The sequence below is a fragment of the Gopherus evgoodei genome, chromosome 8, assembly GCF_007399415.2.
Source record: "Gopherus evgoodei ecotype Sinaloan lineage chromosome 8, rGopEvg1_v1.p, whole genome shotgun sequence".
Classification (NCBI taxonomy): domain Eukaryota; kingdom Metazoa; phylum Chordata; order Testudines; family Testudinidae; genus Gopherus; species Gopherus evgoodei.
In genome coordinates, this window is record NC_044329.1 from 87,766,490 (window position 1) to 87,791,025 (window position 24,536).

Consider the following 24,536-nt stretch of genomic DNA (forward strand, 5'->3'; position numbering starts at 1 on the left):
ACCTTCCTTTCAAATAGTTATATTATTGGGTTTAGGTTTTGTTTTGTTTTGTTTTGTTTTTAGTAATAACTGTTGCCTGTTGGATGGAAAAAGTAAAACTTGTGCTATTGGCATATTCCATGTACCTTGTTGCCTTCTGCTTTCAACTTTGAGCACTGTTGAATGAGGCAATAGTTCTTAATTATAATCAGACAGTTATTGTGTGTGTTGAGAATAAATTACATAGCTTGAAATTTGGAAATGAGGAGGAAAGAGGAGGATCTTGGGGATTGTCTTCTTTTGTGGAATATATTAATAAAAATATGTGCTCTTTGATGGAAGTGCTTAGCTCTAATAGTGTTAAACAGATCTTGAGATTTATTTCCATTTGCTCAGACAGCAAATCAATTAACTTGAAATTTAATGAATTAACAGCTAGTGTGTTAGTAGATGCAGCCTGTGCAACAAGATCACATTTTGTAATCTGACTACTTAATTCCTCTCCCTACTTGACCTGCATTTTAACTGAAAATACTGTCAGTTATTCAAGTAAATCCAAGTGGGCATGCTTGGAAAAGAAAGTGTTGTTTTTTGTGTGTCGTGTCCTTCTCCCCCCCCCTCCCAAAAATAAAAAAAAATTGTGCTCTTGAACACATTTCAGCAGCAATCCTTTTTATTTTTTGCTTTTAAAAGTATTAACATACAAGGTCTAAATGACAAAATTTGAGTGTTCATGTGCAAACTTCCTGACTCCTGCACGCTGCTTTCCATAAAGGATGTGCTCAAATCTGGTCACATGGAAGTAGTAAAATCAGTATTGTTGATATTTAAGCATATTTGAAATGGTAGTGTCCCGGAGTTAAAAGTGGCTAATATCAACAGGAAGAATAGCATTGTGTAAATTGCTTGATATTTACATGTATGCTATCTTTAATTTTTTTTTTTTTTTTTTAATGTGGACCTGAAATCAACTGAGAGGCAGAATACCTCTGTCTTTGTATATATGTATAATTTTGGTGTACACGGGAGTTTTTACATTAAAATGTGGGGGGTTTTTCAGGTCAACAAGGGCAGCCACAAGATTATTCAAAGGCTTGGGAGGAATATTACAAGAAGCAAGGTAATGTTTGCTAGAAATGAGATTATTTTGAGCTTCTTTGTCTTTGTTACAGCAACAAAGTTATGTACTCCTAATTTATTTTAGGTCAAGCAGTTCCAGCTCCAGCTGGGGCCCCACCAGGTCAGCCTGATTACAGTGCAGCATGGGCTGAATACTACAGACAGCAAGCAGCATATTATGCCCAGACAAGTCCACAGGGAATGCCACAGCATCCTCCAGCACCACAGGTATAAAGTTTTATGAATTATTTTGTGTTTATAAATTTATTTATTTTTTGCGCATGTCTCCTGTTTTTGTTACCGTTGGAGTGTGCATCCTTTTTTTCTAGCAAAATAACTCAGAATAATTAGTAAATGACTTTTATCTGGTAACTTGAGTTCTCTATCTCTTCAGAACGTTCAGTGCTTTTGATTAAAAATTTTTCTCCTCCCAGGGTTTAGAAAATCATGCAAGAAGCCACCACCATTTACATTAACCAATTTTTCTTTCTTAAAGGCTTCACTCCTGAGTTAGCTCAATTTGAAGGATTTTCTTTAACTTTTTGTGTATCTCTTATGTATCTCTTCTGCACAGGGCCAATAATAAGAAGTGGACAATACAGTATTTGCTTCATTGTGTGGGGGAAAAAACCTTTGTTAAATGTATGGATGCAGACGCCTTGATGAAGATCTTAATTTTGTTTGGTTTAAAAATAGTGTTTTTGAAAATGTACAAAATATCTATCACTACTGATAGGAGGTAATATTTCTGTGTAGAAATGAAAATTGGTTTGTTTTTAGTATATTAGTGTAGATGTACACATTCCAGCAAATGTATTTGCAATTATTATGTGGTCAATGCTTTGTGATATAAATGTACTTTTTCAATGTATACTTTCACTTTTAAAATGCCTGTTTTGTGCTTTACAATAAATAATATGAAACCTCCTGTGTCGGTAAGTTGGATATGTGGGTATTTCAAGAATTCTAGGACTTACTAGCAATGCTGAATTAAGGTATATGTACCCAAATGAGATTTTTTTTTTCCCCCCCATGAAATCTTAGAATGAGTTTAAAAACCTGTCATTGGCATGTTTTCCCCTTTGCAGAATAGTCGTAGATGGAGGATCTCTTTCATTTATTGTATTTTGCTGTCTAGCACCAGTAATCTTGATACCTTTATTTTCTTTCTATTTGATTAAAAATTGCATGTGTTTAAAAAGATGATCTTTTGGCATACTTCCATTGCATTAACAGTGAAATTTCCCTTTTTATACATGACCACTGTTTCAGATCTGTACAGCTGCTATAAGTTAACCTTTCTGTTTTTAATTTGATACTTACTTGACTGTTTCAGCATAACTATTTTAAACATTTTTCAGATTAGTTATAAAAAGTTTTTACTTTTATAATTAAATGTTCTAAGCATTCAGTTTGCAGTAGTTCATTTCAAAAATCAGTGTAGAAAGGTGAACTTGGTTACCAGAATTGCATTTGACATTGAAACTTTATATTTTGTTTGGGGTAGGGGGAGCGTTTGACAGAGAACTTCTTTCAGTACAGATAAGTCCTGTTGTGTAAATGCTCAAGACCAGTTGTTGAATCAAATTATTTGATATACTTTTTTTGTTACATTACTGCTCATATACCGAAAATCTGATTCTGTTGAAATTCATTGTTTGCTGTTTGCATATTTATTGGCTCTTTGCATATATTAGACTACATGCAATACAGTCTGTCTTGCCATTGTCTGTTGAAGTGCAGGTTTGATCCAGCCAGTATAGAACTAGCTCTATAGGGGTGAGGAGGACTGTGCTGTGTATCATCCTTGATTGTTCCTTCAAGGAGCATTGCACTGTAAGTACATCAGAATGACAAATTGATGAACTGCAACAGTATCGTTTGTCAATGTTCCACATAATGCAAATGCCATACTTGTGTGAATATTATGTTGGAATACAGTGCTAATATCTTAGGAAATCATAACTGCTTCTTAATTCAGAAACATAGGTGTGCATATATATATATATATGAGCTTTATGGGTAAGTATTCTTGAAATATTCAGCAATAGCTAAAGAAAATCTTGTGTTATCTAAGTAATACAACATTTTTCACTAGGGCTCCTGAGACAAAGGCTGTATTATTTAGTTTATGAAAATATGCATATCTTGTTAATATGAAAAGTGATTGGAACTGCTTCACAGATAGAAGTTGTTTTGTCTTAAGTTAGTTTGCAGACATGTAGTGATGCAGGTATATGTTAAACCATTTTATAAGCCTGTATTAGCCATATCTTTTTGGAGCACCATTTGTTGCTTTGAGAATACATTTTTAAGGTGGCTGCATAGAGAAGTAAAACTTAAGGCTTGAAATTTGAAGTAGTTTTATTATTCAGATAATTAGCAATGTATTTAATTGCGTTTTGTAGAACCTGGAGGGAACTACCTTACCCCTTTTTAGATTAGGAATTTTAATAGTAGTTTGAAACAAACTGCTGGGAAGATATTGCAATCTTTAGGGTAGGATATGAAGCTTAATAGTTAAGATATTTTGCATGATACTTTTATAGATGACATTATAGTAGAATGGTGCATTTTATTACTAATTAAACTGAACAAAATTAAATTCACTGGATTCTATATCATTCACAAAATGGAGGCTGTTGATTTTGATTCATTTTAAGGTATAAAATCTTTATTAATTGCAAACAGTGCAATTATTTATACTTCACAGTGCCTTCCCAGACCTTCCACCTTAGGTTCTGCTGCAAAAAGCAACAGGTAAGCACAACCTAAGGAAGTATATAAATACATATTTCAGTACATTAATGTTGTCCCTGTGAGATTTTTGTGGTTGTGTATTCAAAAGCAATCTGCTGAGTTCCCCAAATGCATTCTGTTACTCATGGTTCCATTTCAGTGGAAAGTCTCTCAGTTGTTTAAACAACCGTTCACATTTCTGGGTAAATATGTATCTTTATTTTTTTAGAAAAGATGAGTGGATTGCTGCAGTAATTAAACTTAATCTGAATAAGTAATTTTTTGTTACTTTTTTCTCAAATAGCTGAATTGTAATAATTTAACAAAGGAAAACAAAACTTTTTCCCCCTCCCCCAAGATGCAGGAAATACTTGGTTAGAAACTTCAACAGCCTTCACAAATGTTTTTATTACTGGCAAGTCATTATTCCCACCCCACCCCTAAAAGCTAAATAGAATACTGGTGTGTTTCTTTTGTTACTGGAACTGATAACTTGACTTTTTAAAGAAGTTATACAACATAATATTAGTGAAATTTTTAGATAAACTAGTTTGCTTATCCATCTGATATAGTAGGAAAACTGACACAAGTTTTGCAAAATAGTATGTCTTACTAGAAAGCATGTGCACAAGTGAAATGTTAACTGTATGGCAAATAATCTTTTCATTATCTATATAGCAATCAGTATTTTCTGTTCTTTGATAGTTTCACTGGATTGCTGTATACTTTTGCCAGTTTAAAATGTTTGTTTTATTCAATGGTCTGGTACAGTTTTTTAGTTAAAGCAGCATCTCATCAGTTTTTGTTTATTCAATATATAAAATGTGCTGATCCTTCTTTTTCAAAAGTCCTGCTTATATCTATATCAAAGAAAAATATTCAAAAATACTGCCTTCATTTTCACACACAGTGCTGAAGATGCTGCAAGCACCAAATCATAGCTCATAAAATCAGGTCCTGAGATAGTTACTACCAATAAAGAGGAATCCTTTGAGTGTATGCCATTGGTGAGCCGATGAGCACGGACCATAGAAGGGGTCCATGTAGAAGGTAAAATTGGCAAAACAACAGATTTGAAATGTATCCCATACATAATGGTGTAGGGTATAATTTTTCTGTCTGATCACTTCTCATTCGTTAAAATGCTATTTGCTTGACCATAAATGTTCAATAATCTGTTTAGTTTTTAACACTATGTGGCTAATATTAAACTATATATTTTAATTTATATTCTTCTAAGCAGTCAAGCTTAGATATATTTACCTTCTGAAATTAATAGTTGCACTTAATTCCCTCAAGCCACTTCACTTTTGTTTACTTGTAGTTTGATATGTAACTCATTTATTTTTCACAAGAGAACTAGGTATGTACCCCCAGTGGGTTTTAAATCCTAAGAACTTATTGTCTGGGGTGGGATTTCAATTTCACTTCCTTAAACATGCTGCTTTTTATTTCACCGTTACGTGAATATTTTAATAATTCAGATCTTAAACTGAGTAAATTTAGGAAGTGGGAGGAAATAGAAAAGACAGGCCAGTTATTTGGATTGATGATGGGGTGTGAAAGTCATAATGGCTTCAGTTTAGTGTTTGTGGCATACTGATTTTCTGCTCACTTATTGCTGGACTTATTGGCATGTTTTATGCTAAGTGTAGTGTTATTATTTAAATCAGTCTTCGAACTATTTCTTTTAGAGGACAGAAGATAATTAAATCACTAGAATCTTATTTCTGAGCAAAGATTTGTTTTGTGATTTGGTAGAAAAGTAACTGAACTTTCCAAAATGGGACGTTAAATAAATGTATCTTGATTGGATAGAACCTTGCAAATGAAGTAGGATGTTGAGTACTGCAGTTTTAAAAGGGAAGTAGGGGAAGTGTAATGTTTAAAAGCATTTACAGCTTGCGTTCTTCAGTCTTTATATTGTAAGACATGCCATGAACTATGGCAGCTGGGAGGGTAACCTTCAGTTGGAAGTATCATAGTGTATTTTGGTGTCCAGGCAGGTTGTATTATTATTCACTGCACAGCCTCTCTTACGTGAAATATTTCATCTTCCTCCATAACAGTTTTATTGGATTCTTGAAACTATTTTTCCCCCCTCATGAAAAAGCTTTTCTATGTTTCCTTTGCATGTTGTAAATTGGCAAAATTTGGGCCGTCCAGTAAGCATACAGTTGACAGGGTTCCCTCTTCCCTAGTAATACCCTATAAAACTCTCATGTATATGCACATATTTCTCTTATGCATGTGAGATGCATTTTCGTCCTGAGAAAAGTGTTCTCTACAGAAACTACCCGTGTGTAAAAAGAAGATTGGCTTTATAAGGCTACTGTGATGGGAAGTGTCTTAGGGAGATGCAGCTTGGACTTGAGGTAAATTGAATGCTTTACAAAATGTGGTTTTGAGCTTGCATTATTGACATTGTATGTAATATGGGTACACATTAACTGTATAACATTTTTTGTATGGTTTTCTCAATAAATGTAACATGATGGATAATACAAAATGATGTTTGTCTTTTTTCCTTTCTTTCCTCCTGGCTTTATCTTGACTTTCGCATGTCACTTCAGATGGAAAATACATACATTTGTGATTATTTTCACAGTATTATATAAATTCACGCAAGAAACATTGAAATGTAGGGCTGGAAGGGACCTGGAGAGGTCACCACCTGTAGTAGGGTCAGACCAAGTATACTAGACCATTGCTGACAGGTGCTGGTTTAACCTCCTCTTAAACGTCCAGTAATGGGGATTCCACACCCTCTCTTGATGATTTACTCCAGAACTTAATTATCCTTATAGTTAGAAATGTTTTCCTGATATCACCCTTGCAGCAGATTAAGCTAGTCCATAAATCCATGACAAGACCAGCCAATCACTGTCTTTCCTCAAAACTAAACATACCCATTTTTTAAATCTTTCCTCATCAGTCATGTTTTTTTAAACCTTGATATCACTTTTGTTGCTCTTCTCTGGAATAAGCATGATGCCCAAAACTGGGGACGCTGTTCCATGTGAAGCCTCACCAGTGCTGAGAAGAGTGGGAAAAGCTGTCTTACATACAAACACTCTAGTTAAAACACCTCAGGGCTTGTCTACATCAGAAAGTTGCAGCGCTGGTGAGGGAGTTACAGCGCTGCAACTTTGAAGGTGTACACATCTGCAGGGCACCACCAGCGCTGCAACTCCCTGTTTGCAGCGCTGGCCGTACTCCCGTTTTGTCTCGGGTGTAGAGGATCCAGCGCTGGTGATCCAGCGCTGGTAATCCAATGTAGACAGTTACCAGCGCTTTTCTTGACCTCCGTGGAAGGAGGAAGCCTCTGGTAATCAAGCTGGTTTCCTTTCCCGGTTTGCTCTCTCGGTCCCGGAGCCAGCCAGCAAACCGCAGGGAAGGAGACCTGCTTGCTCGGGGTTCCGGGACCGAGAGAGCAAACCGGGAACGCCGCGGTTTGCTCTCTCGGTCCCGGAGCCAGCCAGCAAACCGCAGGGAAGGAGACCTGCTTGCTCGGGGTTCCGGGACCGAGAGAGCAAACCGGGAACGCCGCGGTTTGCTCTCTCGGTCCCGGAGCCACCCAGCAAACCGCAGGGAAGGAGACCTGCTTGCTCGGGGTTCCGGGACCGAGAGAGCAAACCGGGAAAGGAAACCAGCTTCGCCGCGGTTTGCTCTCTCGGTCCCGGAACCCCGAGCAAGCAGGTCTCCTTCCCTGCGGTTTGCTGGGTGGCTCCGGGACCGAGAGAGCAAACCGCGGCGTTCCCGGTTTGCTCTCTCGGTCCCGGAACCCCGAGCAAGCAGGTCTCCTTCCCTGCGGTTTGCTGGCTGGCTCCGGGACCGAGAGAGCAAACCGCGGCGTTCCCGGTTTGCTCTCTCGGTCCCGGAACCCCGAGCAAGCAGGTCTCCTTCCCTGCGGTTTGCTGGCTGGCTCCGGGACCGAGAGAGCAAACCGCGGCGTTCCCGGTTTGCTCTCTCGGTCCCGGAACCCCGAGCAAGCAGGTCTCCTTCCCTGCGGTTTGCTGGCTGGCTCCGGGACCGAGAGAGCAAACCGGGAAAGGAAACCAGCTTCGCCGCGGTTTGCTCTCTCGGTCCCGGAACCCCGAGCAAGCAGGTCTCCTTCCCTGCGGTTTGCTGGCTGGCTCCGGGACCGAGAGAGCAAACCGCGGCGTTCCCGGTTTGCTCTCTCGGTCCCGGAACCCCGAGCAAGCAGGTCTCCTTCCCTGCGGTTTGCTGGCTGGCTCCGGGACCGAGAGAGCAAACCGCGGCGTTCCCGGTTTGCTCTCTCGGTCCCGGAACCCCGAGCAAGCAGGTCTCCTTCCCTGCGGTTTGCTGGCTGGCTCCGGGACCGAGAGAGCAAACCGGGAAAGGAAACCAGCTTCGCCGCGGTTTGCTCTCTCGGTCCCGGAACCCCGAGCAAGCAGGTCTCCTTCCCTGCGGTTTGCTGGCTGGCTCCGGGACCGAGAGAGCAAACCGCGGCGTTCCCGGTTTGCTCTCTCGGTCCCGGAACCCCGAGCAAGCAGGTCTCCTTCCCTGCGGTTTGCTGGCTGGCTCCGGGACCGAGAGAGCAAACCGCGGCGTTCCCGGTTTGCTCTCTCGGTCCCGGAACCCCGAGCAAGCAGGTCTCCTTCCCTGCGGTTTGCTGGCTGGCTCCGGGACCGAGAGAGCAAACCGCGGCGAAGCTGGTTTCCTTTCCCGGTTTGCTCTCTTGTCCCGGAACCCCCCTTGAAGCCGCCCAACAGCGCTGCAGTGTGGCCACATCTAACAACACTTGCAGCGCTGGTTGCTGTAAGTGTGGCCACTCTGCAGCGCTGGCCCTATACAGCTGTACTAATACAGCTGTAACAACCAGCGCTGCAAAATTTTAGATGTAGACATGGCCTCAGAATATTTGCCTTTTTCGAAATTGCATCACATTGTTGACTTGTACTGCTGAAAAGGATATAGGGGTTACAGTAGATCAGAAATTGAATACAACTGCCTAGCCCAGTTATTTGCCACTTTTATTTATAGATTTGGATTTTTATTTCCACATATAGTACTTTGCACCTGGCTTTTTATAAGTGCACTCTCTGCTCCATTATCCAAGTCATTAATGAACATATTGAATAATATCAGACCCAAGACATACCCCTGCTGGATCCCAAACGTTTATCTAATTTGACAGCAAACCACTGATTATGCTCAGAGATGGTTATCTTTCAACCAGTTGTGTATCCATTTTATAGTAATTTTATTTAGTCTACATTTCCCTAGTTTGGTTATGTGTGTATCACTGGGGACTGTCAAAAGCCTTACTGAAATTAAGATGTCACATTACTGCTTCTCCCTTTATCCACTGGGCCAGAAACCCTGTCAGAGAAGGAAGTAGATTGGTTTGGCATGATGTGTTCTTGACAAATCCCTGTTGGGTATTATCACCTTATTATCCTGTAGGTGCTTACAAACTGATTGTTTAATAATTTTGTGAAGAAACACTACCGACATGAAATGAATGAAGATCTATTTGACAATTTATCTTCTAATTGTAATATTCAGAAGACTGTCATGCAGCTGATCAGCAAAATAATTGTCAGGATATATCTTAACTGTAATTGTTCATTGAGAACCAGAAAAAGTTTCAAAAATATGCAGCTAATACAAACACAAATGGAACCAACAACCAGAATATATAACTTAAAATAAAACCTCAAACAATCATTGTTTTATTTTTTCCATAAGAATTCATTTGGGTACAGCCTCTAGCTTATTGTATTATGTTGAAGAATATAAGTGCAGAAAAAGTTGAAGTATGTGTACTTTGTATTTAAAAAGATAAGTCCTATGAAGGTTATACAGAATAATCTGAACAAAAATCCATTTTAAAATGTTTTGAGGCACTGACAGGTACATCATTTGTCTTTGTGGATTTCCCATAAGAGAATTAACACTTAGTTGTCTTTTCACTACAAAACCAAACATAGACTAAGATGCAGTAACAAAAATTGCAACCAGGTGAGGACGAAAGTGGAGAAAGTAACTGCTGTGCAACCCCAATATATCCCCAAATGTACTTTCTTCAAATTTTGTTTTAATATGCCAAATGCTATTTTAACATGGGTAACTGGTACAGATGTGGGGGGGAAAAAACAACCTTCAAATGCAAGTCTTGGTAGTCTAACAGAGTTAACAAAACTTTAGCCTATAATCACTAATAGTGTAAATTCATCACTAATTACACATCCCATTACTATGTTGAATATAAGTTACAGCTGATTGAAAGAAAAATGTTTTATTAAACAAAAAGCTTAAACCATTACATAACCTTTTATTGTTTAAAAATAGTACATTACTTTTATTCCAGAAACATTCTTTTTTGCCTGTTAAGTCTGAGACAAAATAAAGCAGCTATAAACTTAGTGTTCATGCAGAATGTATTCCTACCTCCTGAACTTCCAGATTATGTATTTAATTGTTATACTACAGAATAATTGGTCATCAAAGGTAGGAACACAAATACAATTCAGTTTTTTCTATAGTTGGGCTTTTTCATACCAGTCCTCCTTTTAGTGTAATGTGCCTTTGATACCAAATTTCACATTGTAACAGAACTTGAACACTCATGCAGTACAAAGGATATCCCTATCTGCTATAGGAATGACACTTTGTAGTTTCCTTTTATTGGCCCCACCACAGAAAAAGAGATGGATGCAGTAAGAAAGTTGAGGGAGGTTTCCAGCAAAAGTAGAGGATTAGTAGTCGTCAGCTAGAAAAGAAAAGGAGAGTCAAGAAAAATGGAATAGTCTTTGCAACAGGAAAGGTGTGTAAAGTAATTAGGCACTGAAACAAAACAAGATAAAATATTAACTCTTACTTTCAATGGTGAGAATACAGGTGCTAGCTGCTGTGCCTCTGCTGTTGACTGCTTTACACATATATTCTCCTTCATCTTCTGGGAAAGTTTCTGGTAAGTAAAGGCAGTAAGTTTCTCCTCTTTCAATGTACTGATAGTCCTCAGAGTCCTGCAACATTTCCCCTTCAAACCACCATGTGACTTCTGGTTTTGGCTCTCCCGTAATTTTAACAGTAAATCTTACTGGCTCGCTGTCTACAACTGATATGTTCTTTAGGGGGTTCTTGAACCATGGAGCTCCTGACCGAGCTTGGTTCTCTTCATCTTCATAAGTAGAACCATTTATAATACTTCCCTCTTCTTCCTCCTCCTCTTCCCTTTTCTGTGTTAAAAATAAATTGATTTAGAGAATTTCAAACATTGTTATAACATGAACAGTGTGCAATGCCTCGTAAATCTTTGGCCATATGAAAGTTAGAAAAAACTAAAATTTTGGGGAAAGGAGATGGCAACTCCCAACGCAAGCATACTGGATAATAACAGATTATGTATCAATACCACAATCTGGATACTGAACAAGAAAGGCATAATGGGAAAGTTGGGGAAGACAGAGCTTAATGTAGTGAGGTGCAGAGGTGGAATCTGGGGAACAATATAAGAATGTATGTTGCTTCCTCCTTATTTGAGAACTGGCCAAATGTTTTAAGGAAAACATGTCCACTTTCTCTACACCATTATGTATGTATTAGAGCTGTTAAACTATTAAAATAATTAATTGCTGTTAGTCAGTTTTAATTGCACCGTTAATAATAGAATACCAATTTAAATTATAAATATTTTTGGATTTTTTTCTACTTTTTCAAATATGGATTTCAATTATAACACAATACAAAGTATACACTGCTCACTTTATCTTTGGTCTAAATATTTGTACTAAATAGAGTGCGATCTACAAGTCAAAGCATGAAGAGGCATATGAATGTTTAGCACAGTGGTTCTCAGACTTTTGTACTGATGACGTTTTTCAAACAGCAAGCCTCAGTGATCCCCCCTTAAATACATAACAAAGTGTTTTTAATGTATAACACCATCATAAATGCTGGACGCAAAGGGAGGCTTGGGGTGGAGGCTAACAGCACACAACCCCCCATGTAATAACCTTGTGACCCCCTGAGGGGTTCTGACTCCCAGTTTGAGAACCCCTGGTTTAGCATTTCTGGCACAGAAATACCTTGCAGCACTGGCTACAAAAGTGCTATTTTTTTTAGTGCAAATATTTGTAAATAATATAAAGTGAGCACTGTACACTTTGTGCTGTAATTGAAAAATATATTTGAAAATGTAGAAAAACATCCAACATTGATAATAAATGTTAAATAACAGTGCAATTAAAACAGACTAACCATGCTTAATTTTTTTATCAAGTTAATTTGTTCTGAGTTAATTGCTTGAGTTAACTGCGATTAATTCCTTCAGACAGGAATATCTGCAAATTCCAAAAGCAATTTTACTGGATATTTCAACTTTCTGTAAATTTTTGTAGTATCAAGACTATCATGATTCTAGTAATGTTGCTACTAACTGGAAATAAACCAGCTCTTAAAACACGCATTTCATTAATAAATTAACAGAAAATTCTTGGCTCTTGAACATTTCTGGAGAGGGCGTTTTGAATCCTCCATACCTTCTGTAGTGCAGCATCAATTTCCTTCTGTTCAAACTGCATACGTAGTAATTTTTGTTCCTCAATTCTTCTTTGTTCCTCTTCTTCCCTTGCCTTTGCCATTTGTTCAAACCTAGCCTTCATGTTTACTTTATGAGTAAATGGAGCCTCAGGTTTCTTGGCAGGCTTCACATCTTCATCATCCTTTTCAGTTTAAAGAATAAGAAAAATTCAGTAAAGTAATAAAGTTTAGCACTTTATTTTTAATCATACTGACAGAAGACTGTACCAATAAACAGTAAAAAGGCTAGCTTAGTTGAAGGGTTCACATTTTGCTTGTTTCTGGGGGCAACATGACCCAGCCAGAATGGTGTAGCAGTTAAAACCCCAACAGCATCTGAAGGATGGTCTAGACTGGGATTTAGGGGTGAGCTATTCACTAGGTAGCTTTGCCATTATGAACCTTTAGTTGAAGCAATAATGCTTTAAAACATGCTAAATTAAATTTAAAACCCAGGCTCCCTACTATAAATACACTTATATGCTAGGTTGTCTTCACTGAAAAAAAAAGTCTTTACTATGTGATACCTATCCTGAGTTAATTATTTTAATAGAAACTTCTAGTGGAGATAGGGCACTAGTTACCTGTATACAATCCTACAAACTGCTGGGATTTACTTCAACTAGCTATGTCAAACAGCAAACTACCTCTGCCTTATCTCCACAAGATTTTACTGTGAGAACTATTTCTAGATAGCTGAGTGGGTGGGAATTCCTAAAAGTGTCAGTTTCAAGATACCTTGTACAGCACCTAGCACAAGGTTCTGGGCACTATGGCCCATATAATTAGTATTTAATCATTACACTAGCTCTTGTGTATTTAAGTCAAATTTTCTGGAAGGGAGCCCGAGAAAGAAGATAGTGGCTCCTCCCTACTCCCAAAGGAAAAAAAAGCTTCACATAAATGAGCTAAGTGATAACATAATAACCCAGTTGCTCTGCTGTTTCCCCTCAATAATTAGAGTGTGTTGTTCGGGATTGTGGTATACTTGTAAAATCCTGTACATCAGCCTGTTATCCTGGCTCTACATAGTGATATGTGGTGCACTACAGTTTCTTTGAGTAAGAAAGTAATAGACAAAATAGAAAAACAGGTTACAACAACCCATTAAGCCAGGGTTTCTCAAACAGGGGTTGCCACTTGAGTAGGAAAAGCCCCTGGTGGGCCGGGCCGGTTCGTTTACCTGGTCCAGACAATCGTGGCTCCCACTGGCTGCGGATCGCTACTCTGGGCCACTGGGAGCTGCTGGAAGTGGCAGCCAGTAAGTCCCTCAGCCCCTACACAAGTCCCTACACAAGCAGTAACCCCTGTTTTGAGAAACCCTGCTTTAAGCACTTGACATTTCTTGTTTGAGTAAGGGGGAGGTGGAGACACTGTACTGGGTTTGGCCCTTCCCCTTTCTAAGTGGAGCTTAACCAGAAAGCCTCCCCAAACCCTTCTTGACTATTCCCACGCTTCCTGTGCTTCTTTTGACCACTAACTTTTTCTATTTAAAAAAAAAAAACACCCTCCTTGTTCTAGAAAACTGATGGGGATTTTCTTTTTCCTCGAAGGAGATTTGCCACAGCACTCCCTAACCCAAAATGGGGGGGTGAAATTCTCCCTTCTGCAAAAAGCCTTTAAGAAAAAGAGAAGCAAAAATAGGTTAAACTGTACTGTACCACTAACACAAAGAACACAACTGTCCCTTCACTACTAAGGTCCTATACTTCAGTGTTCCCTTTTTCACACTGAAAACTTGTTGTAGCCTTCCCCGCAATCACTTTGTACACTGCCAATTTATTCCTAGCGTCCTCTCCAGTATGACTTTCCCCTGCTGCCACCTCTTCCCAAACAGGAAGCAGGTGGGAACTGATGAGGAAGACAGGACATGATAGTAAAGAGGATTTCTGGGGTGTGTGGGGGAAGGTCTACTATCAAAAAAGATATGTCTGCCAGGTGTCAGCTCCTCTTAAATTTGGGGACTGTTTTTTCTTATTACCTGGAAATTAGCTTGTTTAGCAAGGGTTAAAAAGAAAAGACAGAAGGGAAAGGAAAATAAAACAGGAAGGGATAAGGCAAAATAGAATGTGGTGAGAAGGAAAACAATCTAGAATAATTTCTTGAGATTTGTTATTTAAAAAGACAGTTTAATTTTAACAGTATCTAACTGTAATATGGACTGTCCAAAGCCACAGTCTGCTGAGGTGTTTTTATGCCACAACTTTGCAGCAGCTTCCAGAACTGCACAGCTTGGGGCCTAGTTCCAGTACCCATTATGTTAAATGAATTGGGGTTCAATTATTTAATCAAGGCAAGTTGTGGGGGGGGGGGAGAGGCATAAAGGCACTCAAAGGAATTTGGGGTGTGTGAAAAAGGCAGTACTGGAGATTGGGTTGAGGGGCTGAAGGTGAGACTCAGATCTCCTGACTTCACTACATTCTCAAGAAACATTTCACAGTGGCTGCAAAGGGGGTGAGGAGAAGAGAAGGGGACCCTCCTGGAAGCTTTGGGGCCATGCTGTTCTTTGCCCCTCCTATCTCCTTACTGCTCCTCCGAGGGGATGGGACTGTATATCAGGGAGAGAGCTCAGGTGCCAAAGTGTGTTTTTCCTAGGAGAAAAAGGGTTCAGGAAGTTGGGCCCCTACCTTATTCACAGAAGGGGAAGGGAGAATAGGGCGTGGAGCAGATCCTGGACTGTTGGAAGTGTCAAGCTGGAAAGAGCTAATTTCTCCTCCTCCCCCCCCCTTGTGAAAAAGTATCTGCCCAGCCTTCTTCCTATGACCTCCCCTCAAGGAAAAGATTGCTCCTAGGCAACAGGGCTTCCGCTCTCTACTCCTCAAATGGGAACCTTGAGAAACCCAGGCAGGAACCCACTCCTTGAACCCATGGGTCCCTGAGCAACCTGGGCAGAGACCACCACCTCCACCTCTCAAGCCATAACATTAAAAACCTGATTTAATAAAAACAATACGGAAACATCTTAAGCAGGTTTTATAGAGAGAAGTGATTAAAATCTGTCACAATGTTTAAACACATGGATGTTCTACACATCAGCCATCTGCCAGACAAATGTCAGGTTTCTAAATTGAGAAGTATAAGTAAGTGGATGTGAGAGATGGTGTGGGGATTTAATGGGTGTGGAGCCAAGAGCAAATGCATACTAAAACCTTTGCAAATATAGAGCAAATACGTTGGTGGGAAGATCAAGACTGCTGGTTCCCTAAGGTTTGGCCAGGAAGGATCTCCTCAGATGGCCATAACAGGGAGTAAGGGGGGATTACTATGGAGATGGAGGGAACTCTGCTGGAAGGACAGCACTGTTCACTTTAGGATCATGAGGTGCTTTGGATAAGTTAAGTTCACTCTTGCACCTTGAATGCAGCTTACTGAGGATGAAAGGACGCTAATGACCTGTTCCAACAGCTAAACTAATGTGACAACACTTTTAGCAATTGTTGACACTGAAAATAACTTGCCTCAAGAAATTTCACTGTTTCCCTCTCTTTTATTTCCTGGTCCACTGCTCTTCTTCTAGCTCGCTCCTCTTCAATTTTTTTCTGTATTTCTTCTTCAGACAATTTACCAATTTTTTCAAACTTGCTTTTTAAGTTCTTTGCCTGAATAGAACCACTTCTTTTTAACTTTATTAGTTCTTCATATTCCCTGCTTAATTCAAAGGTTTCAGCTTCTTCCTCCTCCTGTTAAGAGATTACAACGTAAGTATAAGAGTGCCTGATTTTGAAAACTGTTTTTGTGCAAAAAATGCTAAGTGTAACTAGCTACATTTTCCCTAAATCTAATGAAACCAAGGTATCAGAAGATAGTGGTAGCTCTAATTCCCCAGTGCAGGAACCTTCACTTTTCCTTTCTTTTAAAGTGCCAGGCATACAAGACAGGTACACATTTAAAAAAAAATAGTAAAAATACTCCAATTATATTTGCTTCTAAACCAATTTTATTAGTTTAAAAAGGCTCTTGCCTCTTCATACAGTCCATTCAAGTTACTGTTCTGTGAAGTCAGCCCATGTGAAGGGTGCTTTATTGATATGGCATTGCATAAGCACTAGACAGTCCTGGAGGCAGAGTCTTCTGTCACAAAACAGCAGTGGCACTGCAAGATGCTTCATATTACTCTGCCAATGTACTTTACTCTTCCAAGAGCAAAAGCATAATTCGGTCTCCATGTCTTGTGTTTCTGGTGAGACTGGAATCTAGTATTTTTTTTGGCATATTCCCTTGCCACTGGGAATGAGAGACCACCAACTTATTTCACACAGGTCAATGAACTGTTACCATGGGTAACAACTAGAGCTGTCAAACGATTAAAAAAATTCATCATCATTAATCATGTAATTAAAAAAATCATGATTAATTGCACTAATAGAATACTACTTATTTAAATATTTTGGATGTTTTCTACATTTCAAATACATTTATTTCAATTACAACACAGAATACAAAGTGTACAGTGCTCACTTTATATTTATTTTTGATTACAAGTATTTGCACTGTAAAAAACAAGAAATTATTTTTCAATTCACCTCATACAAGTGCTGTAGTGCAATCTTTTTATCATGAAAGTTGAACTTACAAATGTAGAATTATGTACAAAAAAAACTGCATTCAAAAATAAAACAATGTAAAATTTTAGAGTCTACAAGTCCACTCGATCCTACCTCTTGTTCAACCAATCACTCAAACAAATTTGTTTACATTTGCAGGAGATAATGCTGCCTGCTTCTTGTTTACAACGTGACCTGAATATGAGAACCGGCATTCTCATGGCAGTGTTATAGCCAGTGTCACAAGATATTTAGGTGACAGATACGCTAAAGATTCGTATATCCATGCTTCAATCACCATTCCAGGGGACTTGCGTCCACGCTGATGCCAGGTTCTGCTCGATAACAATCCAAAGCAGGACAGAGTGATGCATGTTCATTTTCATCATCTGAGTCAGAAGGCTGATTTTCTTTTTTGGTGGTTTGGGTTCTGTAGTTTCCACATCGGAATCTTGTTCTTTTAAGACTTCTGAAAGCATACTCCATACCTCGTCCCTCTCAGGTTTTGGAAGGTACTTCAGATTCTTAAACTTTTGGTTGAGTGTGACAGCTATCTTTAGAAATCTCACATTGGTACTTTCTTTGTGTTTTGTCAAATCTGCAGTGAAATCGTTCTTAAAATGAACATGTACTGCGTCATCATCGGAGACTGCTATAACATGAAATATATGGCAGAATGTGGGTAAAACAAGAGCAGAGGACATACAATTCTCCCCCAAAGAGTTCAGTCATAAATGTAATTAACTCACTATATTTTTTAACGAACATCATCAGCATGAAAGCATGTCCTCTTGAATAGTGGCTGAAGCCTGAAGGGGCGTACAAATGTTTAGCATATCTGGCATGTAAATACTTTGCAATGCTGGCTACAACAGTGCCATGCAAATGCCTGTTCTCATTTTCAGGTGACATTGTAGGACTTTTCAGGTGACAAGAAGGAGGACTGAGTAGACTTGAAGGCTCTGAAGTTTTACATTGTTTTGGTTATGAGTGCAGTTATGTAATAAAAAATCTACATTTGTAAGTTGCATTTTCACGACAGATTGCACTACAGTACTTGTATGAGGTGAACTAAAAACACTTTCTTTTATATTTTTACAGAGTAAATATTATAAAAATATACACTTTGATTTCAATTACAATACAGAATACAATATATATGAAAACAGAGAAATATCCAAAATGCTTAATAAATTTCAATTCGTATTCTATTGTTTAACAGTGTGATTAAAATTGCGATTAATCACCATGAATTTTTTACATCATTTTTAACTCAAAAAAGTAATCACGTGAGTTAAATGAGTAATCGATAGTCCTAGTAACAACTTTTAGTAATTAGCGGCCTTGTAACTGGTGACACCTAGATAGAACAAGACTCTTACGTATCATGCTGCCCAATACCCTATGCTATTCTTCACCAACAGTCTAATTTATTCTTAACAGGATCAATCCTGACGAAATGCAATATGCCATAACAAAACCTATTCTCCAAAAATAAAAAAGCTGCTTTTGAAATAGAAAAAATTTAAGTAATGCTTTAACTATTTCTTAGAAAATCATGATAGCACAGTGCAGGTAAGTTGCACTGTATGTATTTAAACTGCTGTCATAAACAGATAAGTAAGAGTTAATAGAACAGAAGTACTTCATCTCTCTTTTGCCTGTAACGGGTTAACAAGATCAGTGAGCCAGGCTGTCACCTGACCAGAGGACCAATCAGGGGACAGGATACTTTCATATCTTGAGGGAGGGAAGTTTTTGTGTGTGCTGTTGGTTTTTGGTGGTTGTTCACTCTGGGGGCTTAGAGTGACCACATGTGCAACCAGGTCTCTCTCCAATCTCTCCGATACAGGCTCTTATAAAGTTCAGAATAGTGAGTACTAGGTAGATAAGGCGAGTTAGGTTATGTTTGTTTTCTTTATTTGCAAATGTGTATTTGGCTGGGAGGAGTTCAAATTTGTATTTTGCTAAAAGGATTTTTAATTTGTACTTGAATACTTAAGCTGGGAGGGTATTCCCAGTGTCTATAGCTGAAAGACCCTGTAACATATTCCATCTTAAATTTACAAAGATAATTTTTACTGTTTTTTCTTTAATTAAAAGCTTTTCTTGTTTAAGAATCTGATTTTTTTTTATTCTGGTGAGACCCCAGGGGACTTGAGATGGTTGTGAAGGCTAGGACTATAACAGGGTTTAAAAGAGAACTAGATAAACTCATGGAGGTTAAGTCCATTAATGGCTATTAGCCAGGATGGGTAAGGAATGGTGTCCCTAGCCTTGTTTGTCAGAGGGTGGAGATGGATGGCAGGAGAGAGATCACTTGATCATTAACTGCTAGGTTCGCTCCCTCTGGGGCACCTGGCATTGGCCACTGTTGGTAGACAGGATACTGGGCTAGATAGACCTTTGGTCTGACCCGGTACGGCCGTTCTTATGTTCTACAGGAGGATTATAGATAAGATTCTTCAAGTATTGCTGTAAGAAGTTACAAAACAGCTTTTCAGCAGAGGATACAGCGAAGCCTGCAGAAGCTACTGTGGAAGTAGACAGCTTTACAAGTCTAAAGGTGCTGGAATTCTCAGTCGGGGAGGACAAAGTGTATTAATCTGTATTCAAAGCAATTAAAAAGGGAACAAAAGTTTTCAAATGGAAAACAATTCTTTTAAAGTGTTAGATATTTGTTTTCCTTTTCCCATTCCCTTCTTTCTAGGCAACACTTAAAAAAAATACTGGAGACTATACCTAAAATCTTCAAATTTTAGAATTTTAAGCAATGATCCATTCATTATTTGCTATCAGGGAGGTAACCCTGTAGGACACTTCTTTCAATTATTTTTGAGAATACAAACCTCTCCCATTTCTTGTCTGAGCTGCTCAAATTCTTGCTTCTCCATTTCCAGTTTTTGCCTGCGCTCTTCTTCTGTGCGTCTCTTTTCTTCTTCCATTTTTTGTCTCAGTAACTCCTCAAAATTAATTTCCAGTTTACCTGGTGTAAGAGATTCTTGAGAAACTGTTTTAAACATCTCTGGGGTCTCATCATCCAGTACCTATTGAAAATAATTATCTGTTGCCACTTTTGATACAATTTGTGTACTTGTGCTAAATTTAGAATACAAAATTTGAGGACGTGATAATTGGACCTTTTGCTAGTGAAATAAGATGACACAGCCTTTAATGTCGAAGACTAGACAACATTGATTCATTTGCGTTTTGCATTAGTGTGCTCTCTTTCCCACATTTAATCAATTTAACAAAGTAGTAAAATTTTGAACTTACAGAAACAAAACAAGTGTGTCCTAAGCTTTAAAATAAAGCTTTTTTTTCACTAAAATAATGCTTCAATAATATGGGGTGAAGGAGAGATTCCATCTGAGCAAGGAATGGGAACCAGGAAAGCTTCAGTTCTAACTGATCAGGCAAATTGCTTAATTCATTTTCCCAGTTGTTCAAATAAGGTGAATAAATCATGCATAATTATCACAGTACTGTGAAGATCATGTAAAGTTAAACAATGCTATACAAACCATATTTATTCTCCATTTCTAAGCAAATGTTGTGTATTTGTATTCAGTTTTCTTTAATCTATGTTAACATACTGGCATGGTACACAAACAGCAAACAAAGAGTGGAGAACATGTTTTTAAACAACGGTTTGTAGGGTTTTTTTTGGTAATAAACTAAATTATACTTTTACTTTAAATCCAGTGCTTTCCACATTTTTAGAATACTTCTATGTACAGCCAGAAATTGGGAATGGGCGACAGGGAATGGATCACTTGATGATTACCAGTTCTGTTCATTCCCTCTGGGGTACCTGACATTGCCTACTGTCAGAAGACAGGATAACTGGGCTAGATGGACCTTTGGTCTGACCCAGTATGGCAGTTTCTGTGTTATGTTCTTAAATATTCCCTCTGATCCTCTAACCTTTCAGGCATGCAACAAAGCTTTCTTGAGGAGGGAGTGAGATGAAGTGGACAGAGTTTTATGGGCAGTCCTTTGCTTATTTTTTGTGTTTAATTTGAGATAGGCACCTATTCTGTGATCTGAGTAACTAAAGTTTACACTTCAGAAATCTGAAAGAATAAAACATTTAATTCAGTTTCATAAACTGTTTTGAGGTGTGACACAACTTAGACATAATTTTATAAAGATGGTCATACACTATGGTTCATGTAACCTTGAACAGTGCAGGTGGTCTTTTATAATTCACCTTTCATCCTCTATTTTCTTTTCTCCCTTCCCCTCTTGACCCTTTCCTCACCCCTTCCAAATTTCTTAGTGACATGCATAGGGGAAAAAAATTACTTTAAAGCTTTTTTATATGTTAGGATGGCATGAAAGGTTAAGATTTCTGTCCAAATAGAAAATTTGCTTGATATTTTGACACTGGAAATTAAAATTGTGTCTATCCTGGAAGATTTGTGATTAGAGAATTAGTGGGATTAGAGCGGACATCTAAACAGACAAAGCTGAACACTTGTGTGGCTTTTAACACTACTTGCTTCCAAAGCCTAATGGACACCAGTGTAAGGTTGTGTGACTTTGTTAAAGATTCCAATACCTTTCTTTCCTTAAGGTGTGTAAGCTCACAAATAATGTCTTAGACCTAGCTCCACCAAAAATAAAAAGTTTAAAAGCAAGCAGAAACACAAATCTCTGTTTTACAAAACGAACCTTGCAGCCTCATCATAAACTAAAAAATGGATCTGCGCATTTTTTGCTTATTTTTGTTAGGTCATCTTGCTAGCCATGCCTGTATTCATATGGTTCTCATCATTGTAGAATCTGGTACTTTTCACTGTTGCGGGAATCACACCTGTTTTCTCTTGTTGCACTACTTTGTCCCTACTTCCTCATTTTACCCCTGACCCTTTCGCGGCTTTTCTTGCCCCCCCCCCCCCCATCTGCTGTTGCTGGCTGTTAAAGGCATTCTTTGATACTGCCCTATGAACAGCTCAGCTGCTCCTCCCACTCCCAGCTCTTCAGTTGTCTTGCATAGGGCAAGCTTATGTCAGTTGAGATGAATTGCATCAGCACAAGGTGGAAGCAAAGACCAAGCCATAAACCAACAATCACAAAAAACATCTATCAGTTCACTTAATAATGAATATGAACCATGACTGTATGGCACATCTACAGGTTGAAAGAAGGTAACCACATCTAAACCAGAGAAAAAATGTGGGAGCCTTTTGCTGGCAACGCATTAGTTCATCTCTTCACCACTTCAGAAAGACCTGAGGAAGCTACATGAATAGAAGCTGCAAGGATGAGAAATCAGTCAATGGACTGTACATGTGTAGAAGAGAGAAGTGTGTTAACTGCAGCTCTGAAGAAACAGCCTGATTGGCAATTTAATGGAGACGCATAGACCCATGAGAAGACAATGGGCCAACTGTATCCCTGGTAAAAGCCACATGAAAAGTGGAATTGCACTAGGTATGACTTTACTCCAATGTGTTTAGCTTACCAACTGTCCTGTTTGTATGGCTACATGAGTCCATGCCCTCCTTGCCTCTTCTGTAAATACAGAACTGGGGAATATTTATATTCTGTAATCTCCATACTATGCAGTATGGTGGAGCTAAGTTTCACTGGGCCTGTAATGTGACTGATATGTGAAGGAAAACGTGTTTTGATCCCTCTGTATAAAGCATCCTTCTACTAGTCTAATTTAATTGAAAGAAAATGAGTGATCCAAGATGAATGTTCCAGGCTGAAGGTGACTAACTTGATGGTGACAAAAGCTTTAAAATAACTCCTTTTTAAAAAAAAAAAATACGGGGTGAAGGAGAAATTCCATCTGAGCAAAGGAATGGGAGCCAGCTGTTAGGGAAGAATGTGGAACAAGATCTGCAAGAGAATGTATGAAACCTATTAGGAAAAGTATCAGAGAGGTAGCTGTGTTAGTCTGGATCTGTAAAAGCAGCATGGAATCCTGTGGCACCTTATAGACTAACAGACATTTTGGAGCATGAGCTTTCGTGGGTGAATACCCACTTCGTCAGATGCATGCTATTAGATGCTATTAGGAATAGACAGCTTAACCTATCAAGACCTAAATTTTAGTTTCTGTTTCTCCTAAAGAGTTGATGACTACACAAATATTTAAAATACTATAAGGAGTCAATGTCTCTCCTGCACTGCTGCTTTAGATTTTTTTAAATGTCATCTCCTCTTCCTGGGGAATCTTGAATTCAGGCCAGGAAGATGAGAGGAAAAAACTTTCAAACTCTCTGGTAATTTTTAGGAACTTTTGACTTTATGTATTCTGTTAATTTAGGATCCTAAACATCTTAATTGTCTTTGGTTATTGCTATGCAGACATGTCATCTATGTTATATCTTATGGAATTAACTTAATTTACTAAAGGTGAGGGGGTTTTGTTATTTTGTAATAGTTCATACTCGCACTGAAAAAAACAACCTTCAGGTACATCTAGTTTCCAAGTTAATTTTAAACTATCAGAAAAATATTTTGGGGGGGAGGGGCTAAGAGAGAGGGAGACAGCAATTTTCCTTGCTCCTACTGCCAAACATGTAGTGTTGATATTACTGTAATAGTGACACCTGCTTGTCCCATGGGAAGGAAGTTTTGATGACCTCATTGCTATTGCTGGAGCTAGTAAAAGAGCATGAAGTGTAGGTGGACACCATGTTTTCTTTGCAAAAGCAACACACTCTGCTCTAGCTTGTATTACAATAGAGAGGAGATTTTACAAAGCAGTGGCTGCAACCACCCTTTTCACCACCTCCTGAGTTTTCTTAAAAATCATGACAGCATTTTGTAGCCCTATTCATAGTTCATCTATTGTATCTACTGGTTTAACTTCTCATTTTTGTCCCTTCATAGAGCTGTGGACAGATCATAGGCCCTGTCTACACTACTGCTGAAGCAGCTGTACCACATACAGTTTCTAAACTAGGATTTTCCTAACATTTCCTCTGATTGTCTTATGATGATGGTAGGGCCCTGGTCTATCACACAGCTTTCATCCCTGTTTACGCTAGGAGAAGTGTTAATACTACAATTGCTAACAAAACAACATTCTTGCCGAAGTTGTTATGCTAACAGACATGGCCTAATTCACTGAGATGCTGCTTTGAATTTTGAATGAAACAATTTGCATTGTTTGTGTCCAACAAGTATTTCTCATTAAGCCTGTATTTGAGAACATGAAATTCCCATGCTGAACCAGACCAGTTTTACATCTCTTCCAGTATCTTGTTCCCCACAATGGCCCAACAGCAACTGCTTCAGAAGATGTAAGATGCTCCACACGAAGCATATTATAGAATATGCTGCTCACACAGAACTTTGTTCCTAATCTCAGTCAGAGGTTGCTTATGCCAAGAAGTACGAAAGCTTATATCCCTTCTGAAGCTCTGGGTTACAATTTTTGTAATCTTTTACAATAACTCTGGATATTTTTAGCTGCATAAAAGTCCAATATTTAGCTGCATAAAAGTCCAATATTGTCTAGTTTAAGAAAACACACACACACACACACACACACAATTGTGCAGTGACTTAATTGGAACTAAGCCTCCTGTACTACCCTCCACAGAGGGGCAGCATGGAGAAAATTTCCTGGGTAAAAACTAA

The 24,536-nt window shown here is 38.6% G+C and overlaps 2 protein-coding genes across 19 annotated transcripts in view; one reads left to right on the plus strand and one right to left on the minus strand.

The window, feature by feature from the left end:
• The window catches only part of FUBP1 (far upstream element binding protein 1), a 56,153-nt gene that overhangs the window by 28,764 nt on the left and 2,853 nt on the right, over positions 1-24,536 (plus strand). For 3 of the 11 annotated variants that reach the window (XM_030573480.1, XM_030573485.1, XM_030573489.1), the window contains 4 exons: positions 1,040-1,099; positions 1,184-1,326; positions 3,812-3,858; positions 4,748-6,349. In XM_030573480.1, coding sequence (XP_030429340.1) covers positions 1,040-1,099; positions 1,184-1,326; positions 3,812-3,858; positions 4,748-4,778 — 281 coding nt within the window. In that variant the 3' untranslated portion in view covers positions 4,779-6,349. Of the gene's footprint in view, positions 1-1,039; positions 1,100-1,183; positions 1,327-1,672; positions 1,722-2,836; positions 3,174-3,811; positions 6,350-24,536 lie in introns of those variants that run through there. The other 8 variants (XM_030573483.1, XM_030573488.1, XR_004001697.1 and 5 more) reach the window with 7 other exon arrangements.
• The window catches only part of NEXN (nexilin F-actin binding protein), a 39,407-nt gene continuing 23,691 nt past the window's right edge, over positions 8,821-24,536 (minus strand). For 5 of the 8 annotated variants that reach the window (XM_030573494.1, XM_030573493.1, XM_030573495.1 and 2 more), the window contains 5 exons: positions 19,781-19,978; positions 15,846-16,067; positions 12,348-12,530; positions 10,685-11,045; positions 8,821-10,576 (listed from right to left, as the gene is read on the minus strand). In XM_030573494.1, the coding sequence (XP_030429354.1) occupies positions 10,563-10,576; positions 10,685-11,045; positions 12,348-12,530; positions 15,846-16,067; positions 19,781-19,978 (978 nt within the window). In that variant the 3' untranslated portion in view covers positions 8,821-10,562. Of the gene's footprint in view, positions 10,577-10,673; positions 11,046-12,347; positions 12,531-15,845; positions 16,068-19,780; positions 19,979-24,536 lie in introns of those variants that run through there. The other 3 variants (XM_030573491.1, XM_030573498.1, XM_030573496.1) reach the window with 2 other exon arrangements.